This window comes from Anarrhichthys ocellatus, unplaced genomic scaffold (genome assembly GCF_004355925.1).
Source record: "Anarrhichthys ocellatus isolate YVR2014 unplaced genomic scaffold, GSC_Weel_1.0 scaffold22, whole genome shotgun sequence".
Lineage (NCBI taxonomy): Eukaryota > Metazoa > Chordata > Actinopteri > Perciformes > Anarhichadidae > Anarrhichthys > Anarrhichthys ocellatus.
This window is the reverse complement of record NW_022280052.1, coordinates 748,478-763,880: the sequence shown is the minus strand read 5'-3', so window position 1 is coordinate 763,880 and position 15,403 is coordinate 748,478. Positions and strand designations below refer to the sequence as shown.

General features: G+C 42.0%; 2 protein-coding genes across 3 annotated transcripts in view; one reads left to right on the top strand and one right to left on the bottom strand.

Annotated features, from left to right (window-relative positions):
• The window catches only part of ddah1 (dimethylarginine dimethylaminohydrolase 1), an 88,111-nt gene extending 76,861 nt beyond the window's left edge, over nucleotides 1-11,250 (bottom strand). The window contains exon 1 of one of the 2 annotated variants that reach the window (XM_031859830.1): nucleotides 10,940-11,250. In XM_031859830.1, the coding sequence (XP_031715690.1) occupies nucleotides 10,940-11,047 (108 nt within the window). In that variant the 5' untranslated portion in view covers nucleotides 11,048-11,250. Of the gene's footprint in view, nucleotides 1-4,565; nucleotides 5,718-10,939 lie in introns of those variants that run through there. The other variant, XM_031859829.1, reaches the window with a different exon arrangement.
• A 1,085-nt stretch (nucleotides 11,251-12,335) lies between these two features.
• On the top strand, nucleotides 12,336-15,132 carry ccn1 (cellular communication network factor 1). The gene is made up of 5 exons (XM_031859605.1): nucleotides 12,336-12,567; nucleotides 12,738-12,963; nucleotides 13,305-13,649; nucleotides 13,763-13,965; nucleotides 14,084-15,132. The coding sequence occupies exons 1-5, from the start codon at nucleotides 12,520-12,522 to the stop codon at nucleotides 14,384-14,386; spliced, it is 1,125 nt and encodes a 374-aa protein (XP_031715465.1). The 5' UTR covers nucleotides 12,336-12,519; the 3' UTR covers nucleotides 14,387-15,132.
• The last annotated feature ends 271 nt before the right edge of the window (nucleotides 15,133-15,403 follow it).

Sequence of the window (15,403 nt, the reverse complement as noted above, 5' to 3'; positions counted from 1 at the left end):
CAACAGTTAAGGTCAGGAGGTCTGAGAGAAAAACTCAAATGTTGTGAGCAGGCCAGGGAAATATTTTCAAGTCAGTCATACTGTGCTTGCAGAATACATCCCAGTAAGTCTTTGTTTTGTGGCTGAGCTGTCAGTGCATCTAGTGATAGTCTTAAAAGGCACAAGGAGTCAATACTTATAACACATAAGCTAGACTAATGTTTATTATAAGTCTGAAAACTCTAAATGGACATCAAATGTGTTTGAAACTGACTGTGGGTTCAATAGATTAAAAAAAACATATTGTATGCTGTCAAATTAAAAATCTAACAATGCTATGACCTATGAGGCCAAGAAACGCATTCAAAGCTCATAATTCTTGATGGCCTTGAGTAAATATTCTTTATCTCAATTCTGAAAAGGCTCGACATTAAAAGGATAACTTTATTTAATTGGACCCCATTTCCCAATGTTTTTGTGTCTAACTGACTAATGGAGACAAACATTTCTGAAAGTGGTTCAGTATTGGGCGAGAACACCGCAGACAACAGCCGCTCACAGGCTTTATGGAGTCCTATCGGGGCAAGGTGGCACCGTCATTTACGTCCACTAAAAGTGCTTCTTTTTGCCATTGATGGGCTCCGATTGCTATTTTAAGTGTCTGACATTATGGAAAGAGTCTAGCTCACGGAGAAGTCCCCTTTATGAAATCTCTCGAGGTGACGTGTTGCCAGATGACAATGGCGGCCAGACAGGGTTTGTTGAGTTGGGGTACAGAAAGTGTAGCTTTGAATTTAAACCTTTTCAATGTTGTGGCTAAATATTTAGATCATTTCAATAGCGTGGATGAGGTCTTTAAATAGGTTGGCCAGGGGCAAAGGGGCAACAGGCAGAGGAGGGTGAACCGGCTGCTGTAAGGCTGTGATGCTCTGGAGATGAAGGTGTTCCTGTGGGTGCTGTGACACTATGAGGCCCACAGAGGAAGAATGCTGTAAAGAGTGGGACCCGTTGCCGCCCGATATTCAGATTTCACGAGACTTCTCCTTGAGCGAGACGTGGACACAATAACAAACAGACCGGATCAAGCGAAAGATAAGGAAAACACTCTGTAGGGTCCTTTTCATAATGTTGAAAATAACAGTGCAGGTTCACTTATGCCATTTAATTATGATTCCCAAATAGGTTCACAATTAGCATGAAGGTCACCTTACAATCTGCAGCTCTGCATGCAGCTTGGTGAACCGTTTCAGCTCATCCATATACGTGTTCAGTATTACGGAATAATTAACTTTGGCTCTTTGTTGGAGTGTTTTTAGACAATGCTGCACTTTGCAGTGAACAGTCATGCAGTCCATTTAGAGGAGCATTTCCCCTGATAATAAAGCTTTTAAGCCGCAGCCTAATGGATGAGAATAATGCTGCAACCTTTAAGAAATGTTTTCCCAATCCATATTGTCATATGGAGTTGAACTGGGTACAAACAGTGATGACCCCACCCTTTAAAAAAGGTAAAGAAGAAAGTGATCAAATTGTGTGAACCAACTAGTTCATCTCTCCTGCAGTGACTCTACAAGACGATTAAAGGAGAACTCAAAGCAGACCTGATGGATGAGGCCGATAAACCACCAACTGAATGCCACAGCATTTAAAACGGACTAAAGTGATGAACAATAACAAGTGCTTCCCCCCCAACATAGACTCCACATCTATTCTCCTGCTGCAATGTGCACCTGAACTCCACAGTATCTGATCCAAAGAGAAGCACAAGTTAAGAGAGTGTTCTCCACTCGACGGTCAAAGGGATCTGGACGAAGTCCAGGTTTTTACTGGCAGCCCGTAAAACTATCCTGGCTACTGATAAATTGACCTGAATTGATAAAAGATTAGAACATTATTCACTTCAAAACCACTTCCAGAAGTTGAATCATGTTAATGATTGCTTCTCTCACTCTGTTGCCTGCATTGATCTAATAACCTGATTGGCACACTGTCTGGGAGGTCATGGTCTTTTCTGGAGAGGAGACGCTGTGGGATCTGTGGAGGGTTGAAGCCTCCTTTACCTCTCCTGCTCTAGGCCTGGACTCTTTAAAAATATATATATTTATTTCTTAATAAATTAAACCTCTGTAAAGACTGAAACCTGTTTGATATTTTGGCAGAGTTCTCCCCAGTAGGAAGTTCATACAAGCCCAACAAATTAGGGGGTTCACCTCGTCACACAAGCTGTGACAACATCCTTTTTTTCTCTCACTACAACTGAATCTTGCCACGTAAATCTTGGCATTAAATTGGCAGCAATTCATGGAAGACTGAAAATATGTGAAGTGAAGCAGAGGAAATAGACAATGCCCTGGCCAAACATGCTGATCCTGATAGGTGCTCAATAATGTTTGAGGTTCAAAAACAGACTCAGCCAATTGAAGTCACCCAGGTTGTTTGTTGATTATCTTGGAATCAGTCCAATAGTGAACTTAGTGACACAGCACTGAGATGTAGTGTTTGTGGTGCAGCCAAATCTACATGCAAGGATGTTGAGGTAATTGTGTGCTAAAATTCAACCCTCACCATTCAACCACCAGTGAATAGGAGGTGCCAATTATTTCAACACAGGCATGTCTGAAGAGTTGTAGGTTATAACCTTCAAGCATAATAAGCTAAAATTGTAACTGACCAAGCAAACACAGGAAGGAAAAACGTCTACAGGACGTGACTGCTCACACAATTGTAGTTCACCTCCACAAGCAAAAGGATTGATTCTCAGGAAGGCTGATAAAAAAAAGAACAAAAAACATAATTTCTCAGGTCAAAAATGTGTTTGTAGGTGAATAATGAGGCCGCGCTCACAAGTGTAAGTGTACGCAGTACTTTACAACGCACAATAACATTAACAAAGTACAAGCATTAGCGTTATGTCATATTTTTTACACACCAAGAAGGTTCAAGCTCTTGCATTAAAGATAAGGTGTTGTAAACAGCAGGCTGTATAAGAGTTTGAAGAAAACTTTGACACTCTGAGAAATGTTACAAAAGCTAATAACCCCCAAAGTGATTGGGTAGTTTGGTGATTCTGACAATGTTTGGATTGATACAACTCGTACCTCCTGCATTACCAGAAAGAAACATCTCAGGTTTTTATAGCTATTATGACTGTGATGCTAAATTAGGTGCTTACGATGCATTATACTGTGTGTTATGGGCAACACATCGAGTGCCCTTACACTACATTATTCTTCTTTGCATACAAACAAGAAGCAAAAATATTTATGTCATTAAAAGGTGCTTTTTTTCATAGTCAAATTGTGAAACCAAAGCCATAAAACCACTTTTATGAGAAAATGTAATTATGTAGATTTTTCACAGTGTACAGGGCAGAACTGGGGCCAGAAACAAAATCATTGCCATCTCTTTATGAAATATGACAAAAAGCACAATTTAAATTGTGAGAAAGGGTTTGGGCAGAGTGCTGATGGCGCGTGCACATGTGCATGCAAATGCCTGTCGTGTACCACGTTCAGAATAAATGAAATGTGGTGGCTGACGGTAGCAGCGCCAAGCCTTTCAATCAGTATCCCTGGCTCCAGTGAGGCTGGGGACCATTGGAAACAAACAAAGTGACTCTGATGTGAAATGACGGGGGGCTTTCACAGAAGCCGTCCCACCGTTTCAACCATTGTCATTTACACAAACGCGGCTACCCTACATTGCAGCTACCCTCACTAGGCAACCTTGTGGACAGGCATTGTTGTTTGGTTCTCAAAAATGTCGCCATTCATTCATTTCAGCGGTCACAAAGCCTCTCAGTTCCTAAAATACATGTCTATGTTTTCTTTTTTTCTAATACTTCAGGTTTTGTCATGGTCTTAATCAGCCAATTACTGTGTGAATTATGAAGCAAGACCTTCTTGGATGCATTGAACACATCCCATGATTATTATTGACAACCGTGACAACAGACAACAAATGTGTGTAATAAATAAGTGCATTCATCACCAAGAAATGTGTATCATGTAAACTACAAACATGCAAAGAAAAATCTATACATTTTGGAAATTTTGTCTTAATTAGGAAAAGTACAGTGCAGGATAAGCACTTAGGCTGCTATATTTAAAAAAGCAAAAAAAAAAAAAAAAGCATTGTCGTCATTCAAATGGGCGTTGCCTCCAGCCTAATCAACATATCCCTTTGTATAGGCTGTTGCACAATATGGTTCAAATGTGATCTTGATTGGCACAGCTGGTGATAAGTAGCTTTCAGAGATGTAGGCCTCCTGCAGGATAAACCTTCCTAAAACTGAAATTTCACTCATTTTGGCGGAAGATTTGATTTAGCATCACATACAGTGGACACCAGTAAATTATGAACCGACTCATAGACTTCGAGGGGAAAATCTTGCTTTCGCAGTAAACACATCCTGCTAATGACTCACATATATCAGCCACCTTAATATGGTACTCTACAACCTGCACCGCTGCAGACTATTACTTGCATGCCAAATGACAACGCCTTCCTCTCCACTTCAAACTTTTTTTTGTTTTGTCATTTTCGGCAAATTGAAGTCATGCAGAGGAAGCTGACACTTTCCCTACCTCTCTCCTCCTGCTCTCTGCCCCAGGTCTGGTGATGAGCGCCGTGTCACCGCACACCACGGCCGCATCCTCCACGAACACGCAGTCCGGGAGCGACTCGTCCGCGGGGAGCTCCACCACCTCCAGCCCGAGCCTCGTCCCCAGGACCTCGACGTACGCCTCGTGCTCCTTACGCGCCTTGGACAGGTCCACCTCCGCCTGGCTGCTCCGGAGCGCTTCTTTGGCCAGGGATGCGGGGATTCCCCGAACGACGGCGTGGGTGTAGAGACTAAAGTCTGACATTAAACCAGCCATGTTTCGCTTTCCTTTTTTTTTTTTTTTAATTGGCACGTTCAAATCTGGAGAAAAAGAAAATATAACTGCAAGACAACCCCGGGCGAATGAATGAGAGGAACTACTATCAGATAACCTGCTGCTGCCTTGCTTATTTGTTCCCCGCTAGTTTGTTGGGTTTTAATTAATTATTTACAGTCGCCTGCTACACACGGTGTCAAGTCTGCCCTGCTCCAGTCTAAAGGCGAGGGACAGCGCTTCGGTGACGCGTACCGACTATCACGTGAAGCCAACGAGCCTGTCAGCCCGCTGTGAAGCGTCAGCACAACAAGTGACAGTCAGAAACACACTGAATGTATGGCTCAACGCATTTCACACTGAATCAGCAAAGCAGAGCCTGCAAGTCAAACTCCTTAATGCTTTAAAAGTCTCTTTAACTTTAAGAAATAATTCAGTTATTTATCCATCGTTTAATTGCTTATCTATCGGGATAAATTAAACCTGAAACGATACGTCAATATATCAATCAGTCAATCAGCAGACAAGTATATATGAATGCAACTATTTTGAATTTGAATCATTTTAGTCATTTTTCAAGCTAAAATGCAAAACACTGCTTTTCTTTGTCTTATGCGATTATAAACTGGACATCTTTACATTTTGGACAATTGGTTTGACAATATAAGCAATTTGGGCTTTAGGAAATTGTAATCAGCATTGTTTTCACCCTTAAATCCACATGCAAGTTATTATCCGTCATGGCGGAATTAGTTTTGCAGCCAGGGTTCACATAAAAACAGAATACAAAAACACAACACCATGAAATACAGAGCTATATAGCAGGGACATGTAAATGTGTAACAAGTGAACATGTCCAATAGTGCAAAGGTGTAAGTGTGCAAGGGAGTGCTATATGCTATTAAACATATGAATAGCACTTGGCTAGTGATCAATCAACTAATACAACAATTATAATTTAGCTGCAGATCTAGAATCCATAATGACGTCTGTATTCGAACCAATTTCTTATTACTTCAGAAAATGTCGCTGTAAAATAGTACAATGTCCATAGGATGCTATGATGTTAGTTTGATATAAAGAAAACAAAAACATTTGTTAAGAATATGACAAGACAATATAATTCGATAGCAGTGTTACAACTCACATGGATGTGTATTTGTCTCATCCGGCGCAGATTTACATCTATTCACATTTTTGCATTGCATATAATTGTGCTGCACAACAAATCCACTTTGCATTTGGTCTGAACACAGCTTTAGAAGCTGGGCTGGCATAGGGATCCCAATCATTCCAACATCTTCTGGTCATGACATATTTTGGGAAAATGTATGACATTTTAGGTTGTATCGAGTTATTATAATAGAAGTAGTGTAGCAAGAAGCATCCTCTTTCTATGTCAACTTTTACTTTGACTGCAAAAACGTAGAAACTTAAAATTGTTAGACCCTCTGGACAAAGTAAAAAAAACACATGTATATAATGGTAAGACTGTTTCCCAAGGGAACAAATAACTAGGGGGAATAGATGTTATCATATTTGTATCTGCATACAGCTAAGGGCATAAAGGCGGGGAAGTAAGAAGTGTATACCCACTTGACTCCCATGCTTTGTTGTTTATATGTTTCAACTTTTATAAAAACAAAGTGTGAAAGAAAGACTATACGAGCACATCTCTATTTGTGAACCTGAGAATTTGGAAACATATGTAACTGCTTCACTCTTGGCAGACTTTTTGATAAAATGTACACAAACGTCAATGGAAAAGCATATTTATAAAAGGAGGATCTCTGCTTGTCCTGCAGTGTGAGAGGCGTATAGGGCAAGGAGAGTGTGAAAGTAAGGGCAGTGTGTGTGTGTGTGTGTGTGTATATATGGGAAGAGGAAGGGAGGGGGTTTATATTCCCTATGGTGCCATCTATGGAAGGCTCTGGGCCTGGTGAAACTGTCTGAATGGATGGAATGTTTCTTCAGACGTCCCAGAAGCACATTCTTGCACCGCGGGACCTCGCTTTGTCTTTTCTTGTTCCAAATTCACTCAATTATCCCCGACTGCTCTAAACATTCCAGGAGCCCCACATTCCTTTTTCCACTCCAGCCAGGATCGCCAACCACCACCACCACCCTCCTCCCGACACTAACACCTGCCCCCACCCAGACTTCTCATTCTTTTTTTTTCCCGTAACGGATGGACGTGGCCCAATAAAAGACCCTCTCTTTCTCTTCTGTCTCTCCATGCTGAGGAATTTGGGTAACTTTAGATGAAGGAAAGCCCTCATACTTCAGGCACACCTGGCTGGTACAGTGTGTATAAAAGAAACGAGTGAAAGCAGACACGATCCTCCAGCTGCGGATGAAGCGGCACCAAAAAGCAGCACCTCTTATTTGCCTGGTATGATTGGACTCATGATGAGATCCGAGACGTCACACAGACAGCATGATTACACCAGGTGCACAGAGCATATTTAATTCGAAGCCATCAGGCAAACTTATGAACCTAATTACCACAGAAAATAAAGTGACGAAACAACATGACATGAAATGATTTTTAAATAATGATGTGATGAATATGTATTTTGAAGCATTTCGATAGCAGCTTTAATTGGGTCCAATTCCAGATTTATTTTTTTTTAGCCATCTTAGAAAATATGGATTAAATGCTTTTTAAGAGTCTCTCAAGCTTGAGGAAAGGATGCAGTGACATTTATAATCACAAACTATCGTTCAAAACTGGTAGTGTGTCTATTCCAATGCATTTATGCCAACAATTGAGTGAAAGAAATATCTAAATCTAAAATGGCATTGGAGCTGTCAAAAGGCATCAGGGGAAATGCCTTGTAGTTAAATCACAAACATAACAGGAAATAGATACTATGATACGTAGGAAGGTATGTCCTTATAAATAGCAAATCCAACATACATCTCCCTGCTGCTGTAAAGTTTCCTATGCACTATTTACTCCTGATTTAGCACATTGCTGGTTTTGGTCTTATGGGATTTGTTAACAGAGAGAAAACATGAAATATCTCCATCTTTATCCCTTAAGTACAGTATTTAAACAGGACGCATCTGAAAGAATTTCCCCTCGAACTCGTCTTCACTATGATTTATTAAGACAGAAATATCAGTAGTGTTCTTTTCCAAAGAATCATAGCTGGTGATTACATCTTTTGACAAAGAGGAGGTTCCTTTTGTGTCATTTATTTTTTGACAGAGCCATGGGATTGGTATGTGAATGTTAACTGACCCTATATAATTAAGATAACCATGTTATCTTCTTTTGCCGCCTTACATCACATTTAAAAAAAAAAACTAACTTTGGCTGTGTGATACAGATTCTGTCTGCTACAGAGTTTTTACCCATTTTCCTCCGCTGTTGAAGCTCAATGATAAGATTTTCAGTGCGATATGTGCATATGTTAACACAAGAGTGATGGCAATGCAGTCTCTAGATTGTAGAACTATTAACAAAGCACAGCCAATGTGATGCTGGAGTTAGATATTCATGGCCCCCGTTGAGGAATGTTTTGCCTTTTAAACTAAATTAACATATCACTGCAATGAGTGTTTTGAGCGACAACTGGTCAGGATGTAGTGCAGGTCATCCATTAACAAGAAGATCAGCAGTTCGACCCCAAGCTCCTCTAGTTCACTTGTCGATGTGTCCTTGGGCAAGAGACTGAACCCCAAATTGCTCCCGAAGGCATGCGTCATCAGTGTGTGAGTGAAAGATTAGATTAAATCCTAATGGCACCTTGAATGGCAGCTACTGCCATCGGTGTATGAATGTGTGTGTGATTAGGGTAAATGTTGACTTTGGTGTAAAACTTTATGAGTAGCTGGACGACTCGAAATGCGCTGTAAAAATGCTAGATGATGAAGATGGTGGTAAGCTATGTGTGTCCTTTAAAGTAATCAAGACTGGAAAATGAGGATGATTATTTTCTTGTTTTTGCCAACACAAATACATTTACCTTGACAGGAAACGTCTTTATTGGCAGTGGCATGTTATGAAATAACTCAATAGATTGAGCTATGAAATAGCTCTCCTGAACCAATGCCCTTTCATTCGACGATGTCAAAATAACAAAGACAAAATGGCCAAACACATCAATCAAGCCTGGACTGAGCCTTTTTTCCTTTCAAACAATCAGCAAAACTTACATAAATAAATTCAATAAAATTCATGTGAAACTGTGATTGCAGAGTTCTGCCTAATCACATCTACATTTTTAAAGAACTTGAGTCAGTGTTTTAACCGTTGGCCTCATCTCGGCCCCTGTTCACACAAGAACGATCCATAACTCAGCAGACTTCCTGCTGCTCCATGAGCTGACAGAGAAAAGAAGTGTTGCTTGAACATACTGCATACCAGTTATGACATTTATCTTGAATATACTACAATGGAATCAGTTGTTTAAATGTTCCATCTGTCACTTAGACATAAATGGGAAAGCTGAGGGGCCGCTTGCTTCAGACTCCCTGGGAACCGATTCTGAGGGCTGCCGTCTCTTCAACTGTGAGTGCTCCTAGTGAGATCTGAAAATGAGTTTCCATTACAATGAGCCACAAACACACAATAATCTCTCGAATTTTGGTGAGCAGTGAAATCATTTAAGCATCCCAGCTGGAGGTTTTGGAACTGCTCCGATATCCATGCTACAGAGCTGTGAGCATAATGCAATGATCATTTCTGTGAAGGAAAGAGCCCCCTCCTTATTGTTTTTATTTTTTTTGGGGGGGGGGGTAGTATGTATGTGTGTGCGATGGGGGTACTCGGACAGCCTTAGTGGAAACTATTATGCCAGGGCAATTGCTACACGGAGACATGTCCAGCTTTTGGAATATTTCCTGAACTGAGTGGGTAATTAAGGAATGTAGATTAGTGCGTGTTATTCTCCATTTATGTACAATGACAACACTGTTTCCTATCGCGCTAACACACAAACAGATGCACACACGCGGCCATACACACACACACACACACACACATGTAGACCCACATACAGTATGCACATACACACTGGAGAGGCTTTGGGTCAACATAGCAGAGGACAATCAAACAAAACATGACATAAGACCTGCTGTCCAAACAATTCAGTGACATTGATGGGGTATCACACCAAATTGGTATTGTACTTCCAGAAATTTTGGAGACTTGTGACCGACTGTACGTCAAGAATGATGAAAATCGACGCCAGAATATCCTGACGTTTAGTGCTTCAGGTAAAACTCTAAAAATACTAGATCCCACATTTCCCATAATGCAATACTATCTTTTTTTTCTTCATAAACTGCTGCCTGGTAAATGTATTTTAAAGTCCATGGTCACAGTTTGCAAGGCAGGCTCTCAGTTAAACATATTGATTGAGTCTCCAAGCTAAAAACCAACTTGATGACATCATCAGTTTTTGTTTTTTTTCAAACTACACAAGAACCCAAGAGCTGTTTTCATGGGTTGAGTTGTATCCGCCATGATGAGTAAAGTGATGTTGATAACGTTGATGGTGTAAAATCAATGAAGTGCCCCTTTAAAATCTTAAATTGGGCATTAGCATGGGCACGTGGGCACACTTTAGCATAATGTAGCGCTTGGAAATACACACAAGAGAGCATTGCACATGTGCTCACACGGACACACCCCCTGCTCATATAGGCTGCGCGCACACAGGCACACCTCCAGGCAAAATACTCACACAGACGTAGACTATATTGATCTGTTCACAATGTAATCATATGAATATCATATTAGAAGTTTGCACTGGCCATTATTTAAATAAAAAACACATCACCCTCAACCCAATCCTCCAGGAGAAACCAGTAGTCTGGGTTACTTAGCTTCAGTGTCCAGTATATCCACATCGGATATAAAACGACCCTCAAAGAGAATTTCAGAAATGATTTACTTTTGCTGAATTAATAGGATCTGTTAAGAATCACTTTCAGCTGCTATGACTCATATTCATATAACGGGAGCACGATGATGATGATGCAGGGTTTGCAAAGGGACAAGTTGATTACTTATCGGAGTTTCAACCACAATCCGCAGATTAAACTGAAAAATAAAAGAAGTCCAAACTCACCGGAGAGGCTCTCCAGTCTTCCTGTTCAGTGCTGCGGTCTGAGTGTATCGTCATGATAAAACTACACGAGGTTACAGGGGAGATAGTCGTGAAATGTCCGATCCTCATACACACAAATAAAACACTCTGCCCTCATACGAGATGTCCTCTTTGGAATCTGCCAGCCATTCATGGCGATAATAATGGTTTTGTGTTGCGTCTTTACGCACTTCGTTTCCATCTGTGGAACGTTTACATCAATCGGAACGATTAGAAAACTTCGGTTGAGGAGACTTATTGAGACCCCCGTCGTAAAAAACAAAACAAAATGAGAAAGACCATGCATTTGTCTCCCCCCACCAACAACCACAACATCTCTGGTGGAACATTGGATCACTTTACCTACTACGGGACCCACTCCCCCTCCGAAACGTGATGGACACATTGCGTGAAAAGTCAAATTGCCTCAAGGAATGAATGCAAAGGAATTTCCCTGCACGAAGAACATATTTAACAAGCCTTAAAGCTGTCAGGAATGCCCTGTGGTCTGCTGGCAAAATGGAGAGAAATATGTTAATAATGTAGGCTACTGCCATACCAAATATGGCAATATTGTTACGTCTGAGCTCTGCGCGCATCTGGAAACGCTTAGCTCTTCTGAATAAAGGCACTGGAAAGCCAGAAATAGACGCTGTTAAACGTATTTCTGCCCACACCTTTAGACTCACAGAGAGAAAAAACTAAAGCTATTTTAAAGGTGGCCACTGCAACATGCTATAAGCGTGTGTTCAGCCAATTGCTTTAATCAGCAAAAGCATCACTGGCACACATATGACAAGAAGTCTAATATTCCTCCGGGGACATTGTATTACTGATACTTGATATTCTCTGCGATGCCTTTATTATGCGTTTAATCAAACGATAACAGTAGTAAGTAGTATTAAAACGTAAAACCCGTGAAAGGTTGCACTGAAATCAGGAAGCTATAACATATCAAATTGTCTCTTTCACTCGTGCGTCGATAAAGCAAAAAGAAGAGAAAGACCACAGGAAATAGAAGTTAGGATAAAACACCCAACTACTTCTACCGAAAAGTCCTCTGAACTTGGGTTGATAGATGTGAGAAGCGAGCAGAGGAAGAAAAGGAAAGGAGGGGATAAACAAGAAGAGGAAAATACGAGACGGAAAAGTGTGTTCAGATGGGATCCAGGGGGGAAAAATCCATTTGAGAAAGAAAAAAAAAAGAAAAGAGAAAGGTTTAGACAGGGTGGAGCTTAGGTCTTGGATGGAAAATGCGCCGAGAAACATTCCTGGCATAGTTTGGGAACAGTTCAGCAGGCAGCCCAGGAACGACGTCAGCTTCCCACTACGGTATAAAAGTCCGGAGGTGGCCGGACCTCAGCAGACTGCAACCGCTTTACCGAGAGCTTCATCTACTCTAAAGGAGCCTCTAACAGAAGATCCGACCAGCGAATCAAATCAAGAGAGACAAGACGACTGAGTGAGGGAATACCTAAGGAATCCTCCGAATAGAGACTAACTTTTCATACATCTGGGAACAGGATTCCTCTTGAACACGCAAAAGAAAAGAAATATTCAAGATGCTGATGCTTACTGTTGCCGTAGCCTTCCTCGGAAGCCTCAATCTGGTGAGTTATTTCTCTATTGCAATCTGAAAGAGAGTTATTGGAGTATTTGAGGAGAGGGAAATAATGCTTCTTTCAACGAAATTATAGTTTTTTTTATAGCTTGGGGATATCCTGTGTGGTGTGACTTAATAGTCAGTCTTTAATAGTAGATTTGGTTGTTGGCTGTACAGGTCCTCTCCTCCTCCTCCTGTCCCTCCGTGTGTGACTGTCGGCTGGAGATAACCAAGTGCGCACCCGGCGTCAGCGTCGTCCTGGACGGCTGCGGCTGTTGCAAAGTTTGCGCCAGACAGCTGAACGAGGACTGCAGCCTGACCGAGCCTTGTGACCACACTAAAGGGCTGGAGTGTAACTTTGGGGCCAGCTTTGCTGCCGCTACTACTCGTGGCATCTGCCGAGGTATGTATAAAGACCAATCCAGCTCCAGATGTGCATGCTTTTGAAATAGCCTGACGTTGATTTCAGTTTGGTTTTGTCAAATAAGAGGGTTTAATTCAGGAGTATGGGGACCTTAGTGATTTCAGCACTGTGGAATGCAAATAGAAGGAAAACTTAGACTAAACCTCAAAGTACAGACAGCCCACTGTGGGGAAGGGGGGGGACTCCTCAGGCAGCCTGAAGAATTTCACAGTTTAACGGATCCTTACCTGGCAGCCATGTGATGTCTAAAGCAGACATTTCTGCGCAGAGCAGGAAAGAATAACATTCCTTTCCTCTTGTTTTTTTCCCTCCCCTTGCAGCCAAGTCAGAAGGCAGACCATGCGAGTACAACAGCAGGATCTACCAGAATGGAGAGAGCTTCCAGCCCAACTGTAAACACCAGTGCACATGCATCGATGGGGCAGTGGGATGTGTCCCGCTGTGCCCGCAGGAGCTCTCCCTGCCCAACTTGGGCTGTGCCAACCCCAGACTGGTCAAGGTAGCAGGCCAGTGCTGCGAAGAGTGGGTGTGCGATGACAACAAGGACAAAGACATCCTGGAGAAGATCTTTGGCAAAGACATGATGACTGATGAGTTGGAAAGAGACCTCACCAACAGGAACGAGCTCATTTCCATTGTGAAGGGAGGACTCAAGTCTCTACCTGGTAAGAAAGCTCTTTTTCATCCTGAAACATTTTTTTTCTTCTGGATATATGCATAGTATATCTTAAAATATGTAGGATTCTAAGATGCTCATGTCTTTTATTTATGCTTTTAGCCTTCAGACCACAGCCTGAAGTCCACATGTTTGACAGCCAGAAGTGCATCGTCCAAACCACACCCTGGTCCCAGTGCTCCAAGAGCTGTGGAACAGGCATCTCCACCAGAGTCACCAACAACAACAGCGAGTGCAAGCTGGTCAAAGAGACACGAATCTGTGAAGTGCGGCTATGCACCCAGTCACCTTACTCCAGTCTGAAGGTAAGCTTGAGCCACCATGACTGGATGTGATGTTGACATGCATGTTACTGGAAATGCGTCCCTTCTGGGTCCGAGTCCATGACTAATCCCCATCTCCTCGTTGTTTATCCCTCCGCAGAAAGGAAAGAAGTGCAGCAGAACCAAGAAGTCCAGTCAGCCAGTGAAGTTCTCCTACGCCGGCTGCTCCAGCCTGAAAAAGTACAGGCCCAAGTACTGCGGCGCCTGCGTGGACGGCCGCTGCTGCAGCCCCCACGAAACCAGAACCATCCGCGTCAAGTTCCGCTGCGAGGACGGCGAGACCTTCAACAAGAACATCATGATGATCGAGTCCTGCAAGTGCACCTACAACTGTCCCCATGCCAACGAAGCCTCCTACCCGTTCTACCGCCTCTCCAACGACATCCACAAGTTCAGAGACTGATTGGTGAAGGAGGTCCAAACCCCCTCAGCAAGAGAAAGAGATGATCAGCAGCGCTGGCAGCCAATGGCAGTCCAGATGAATGCAGGGGTGTAAATAGACTATCAATCAACTACCAGCTTCTTGTTGTAACTAGATTCCCAAGGAATTGCAGGCTTACATCATGAGGACTTTAATGAAGTGCACTGTTTGCTGTGACTACGTCAGCATTCTCAACTAAGAACTGCTTCATATTAATGGAGCATCAGAAGTAGCTTCGTTATGGAGCAAGATGTAATTAATATTTGTACATTTATGTTAGTCGCTGATATCAATTCACTGTGTATATTTCGACCCTTTGCATCAGACATGTCATCAGACTGTAGACTTGTGTGTGTATATGTAGGTATGCACATACGCAACTTCAATTAGCATACCATCCTGTATCTTAAGAACGAGACACCGAAGTGCAACCTCTGGACTTGTTCAACAAGCGTGTGGTTTCATTCCTTCCTGACGTGGGCATTATTGTTCATGTTTTGTGGCAGCTATTGAACTCCCTTCATGAAAAAGACAAAGCGAAACATGTCAAAGGATGAATGAATGTTTTTTTTATTATTGTTATTATTATTTATCAAGAAAATGTAGCTACTTTATTTGGATATTATGTGTCATACTGGAATAAATTGTAAAATGATTTAATTTTATATGCCACAAATAAAACTGATTTATTTATGAAATATGACAGTGCCTGTGTTCAGTCTGGTCAAACTACACCGCAGGACGGTATGCACAGGGCAGGGGGAGGGTACTCATAGCCACTGTTTGCAGAGAAAATCCTTTGGTTCTATCATTCTGTAGAGACCAAGAGATCCCCAGACAGACACCGAGCAGGGTCAGTCTGTTCTTATATAACAAAAACTCAGAGGCTCTCTCTCTTGACTTTCTGTGCTTTGGAATGCCATTCTGCAGCGAGCTAGCTTCCTTTCATTTGATCTGGCTAAGCCATACACTTGACTGATTCTGAGGGGGGGGGGGGAG

Excerpts from the sequence above, each read along its gene's own strand:
- ccn1 (XM_031859605.1), top strand. The coding sequence starts at position 12,520 with ATGCTGATGCTTACTGTTGCCGTAGCCTTCCTCGGAAGCCTCAATCTG. Across the intron at positions 12,964-13,304 it reads TACTCGTGGCATCTGCCGAG|CCAAGTCAGAAGGCAGACCA; the intron begins GTATGTATAAAG and ends CTCCCCTTGCAG. Across the intron at positions 13,650-13,762 it reads AGGACTCAAGTCTCTACCTG|CCTTCAGACCACAGCCTGAA; the intron begins GTAAGAAAGCTC and ends TTATGCTTTTAG.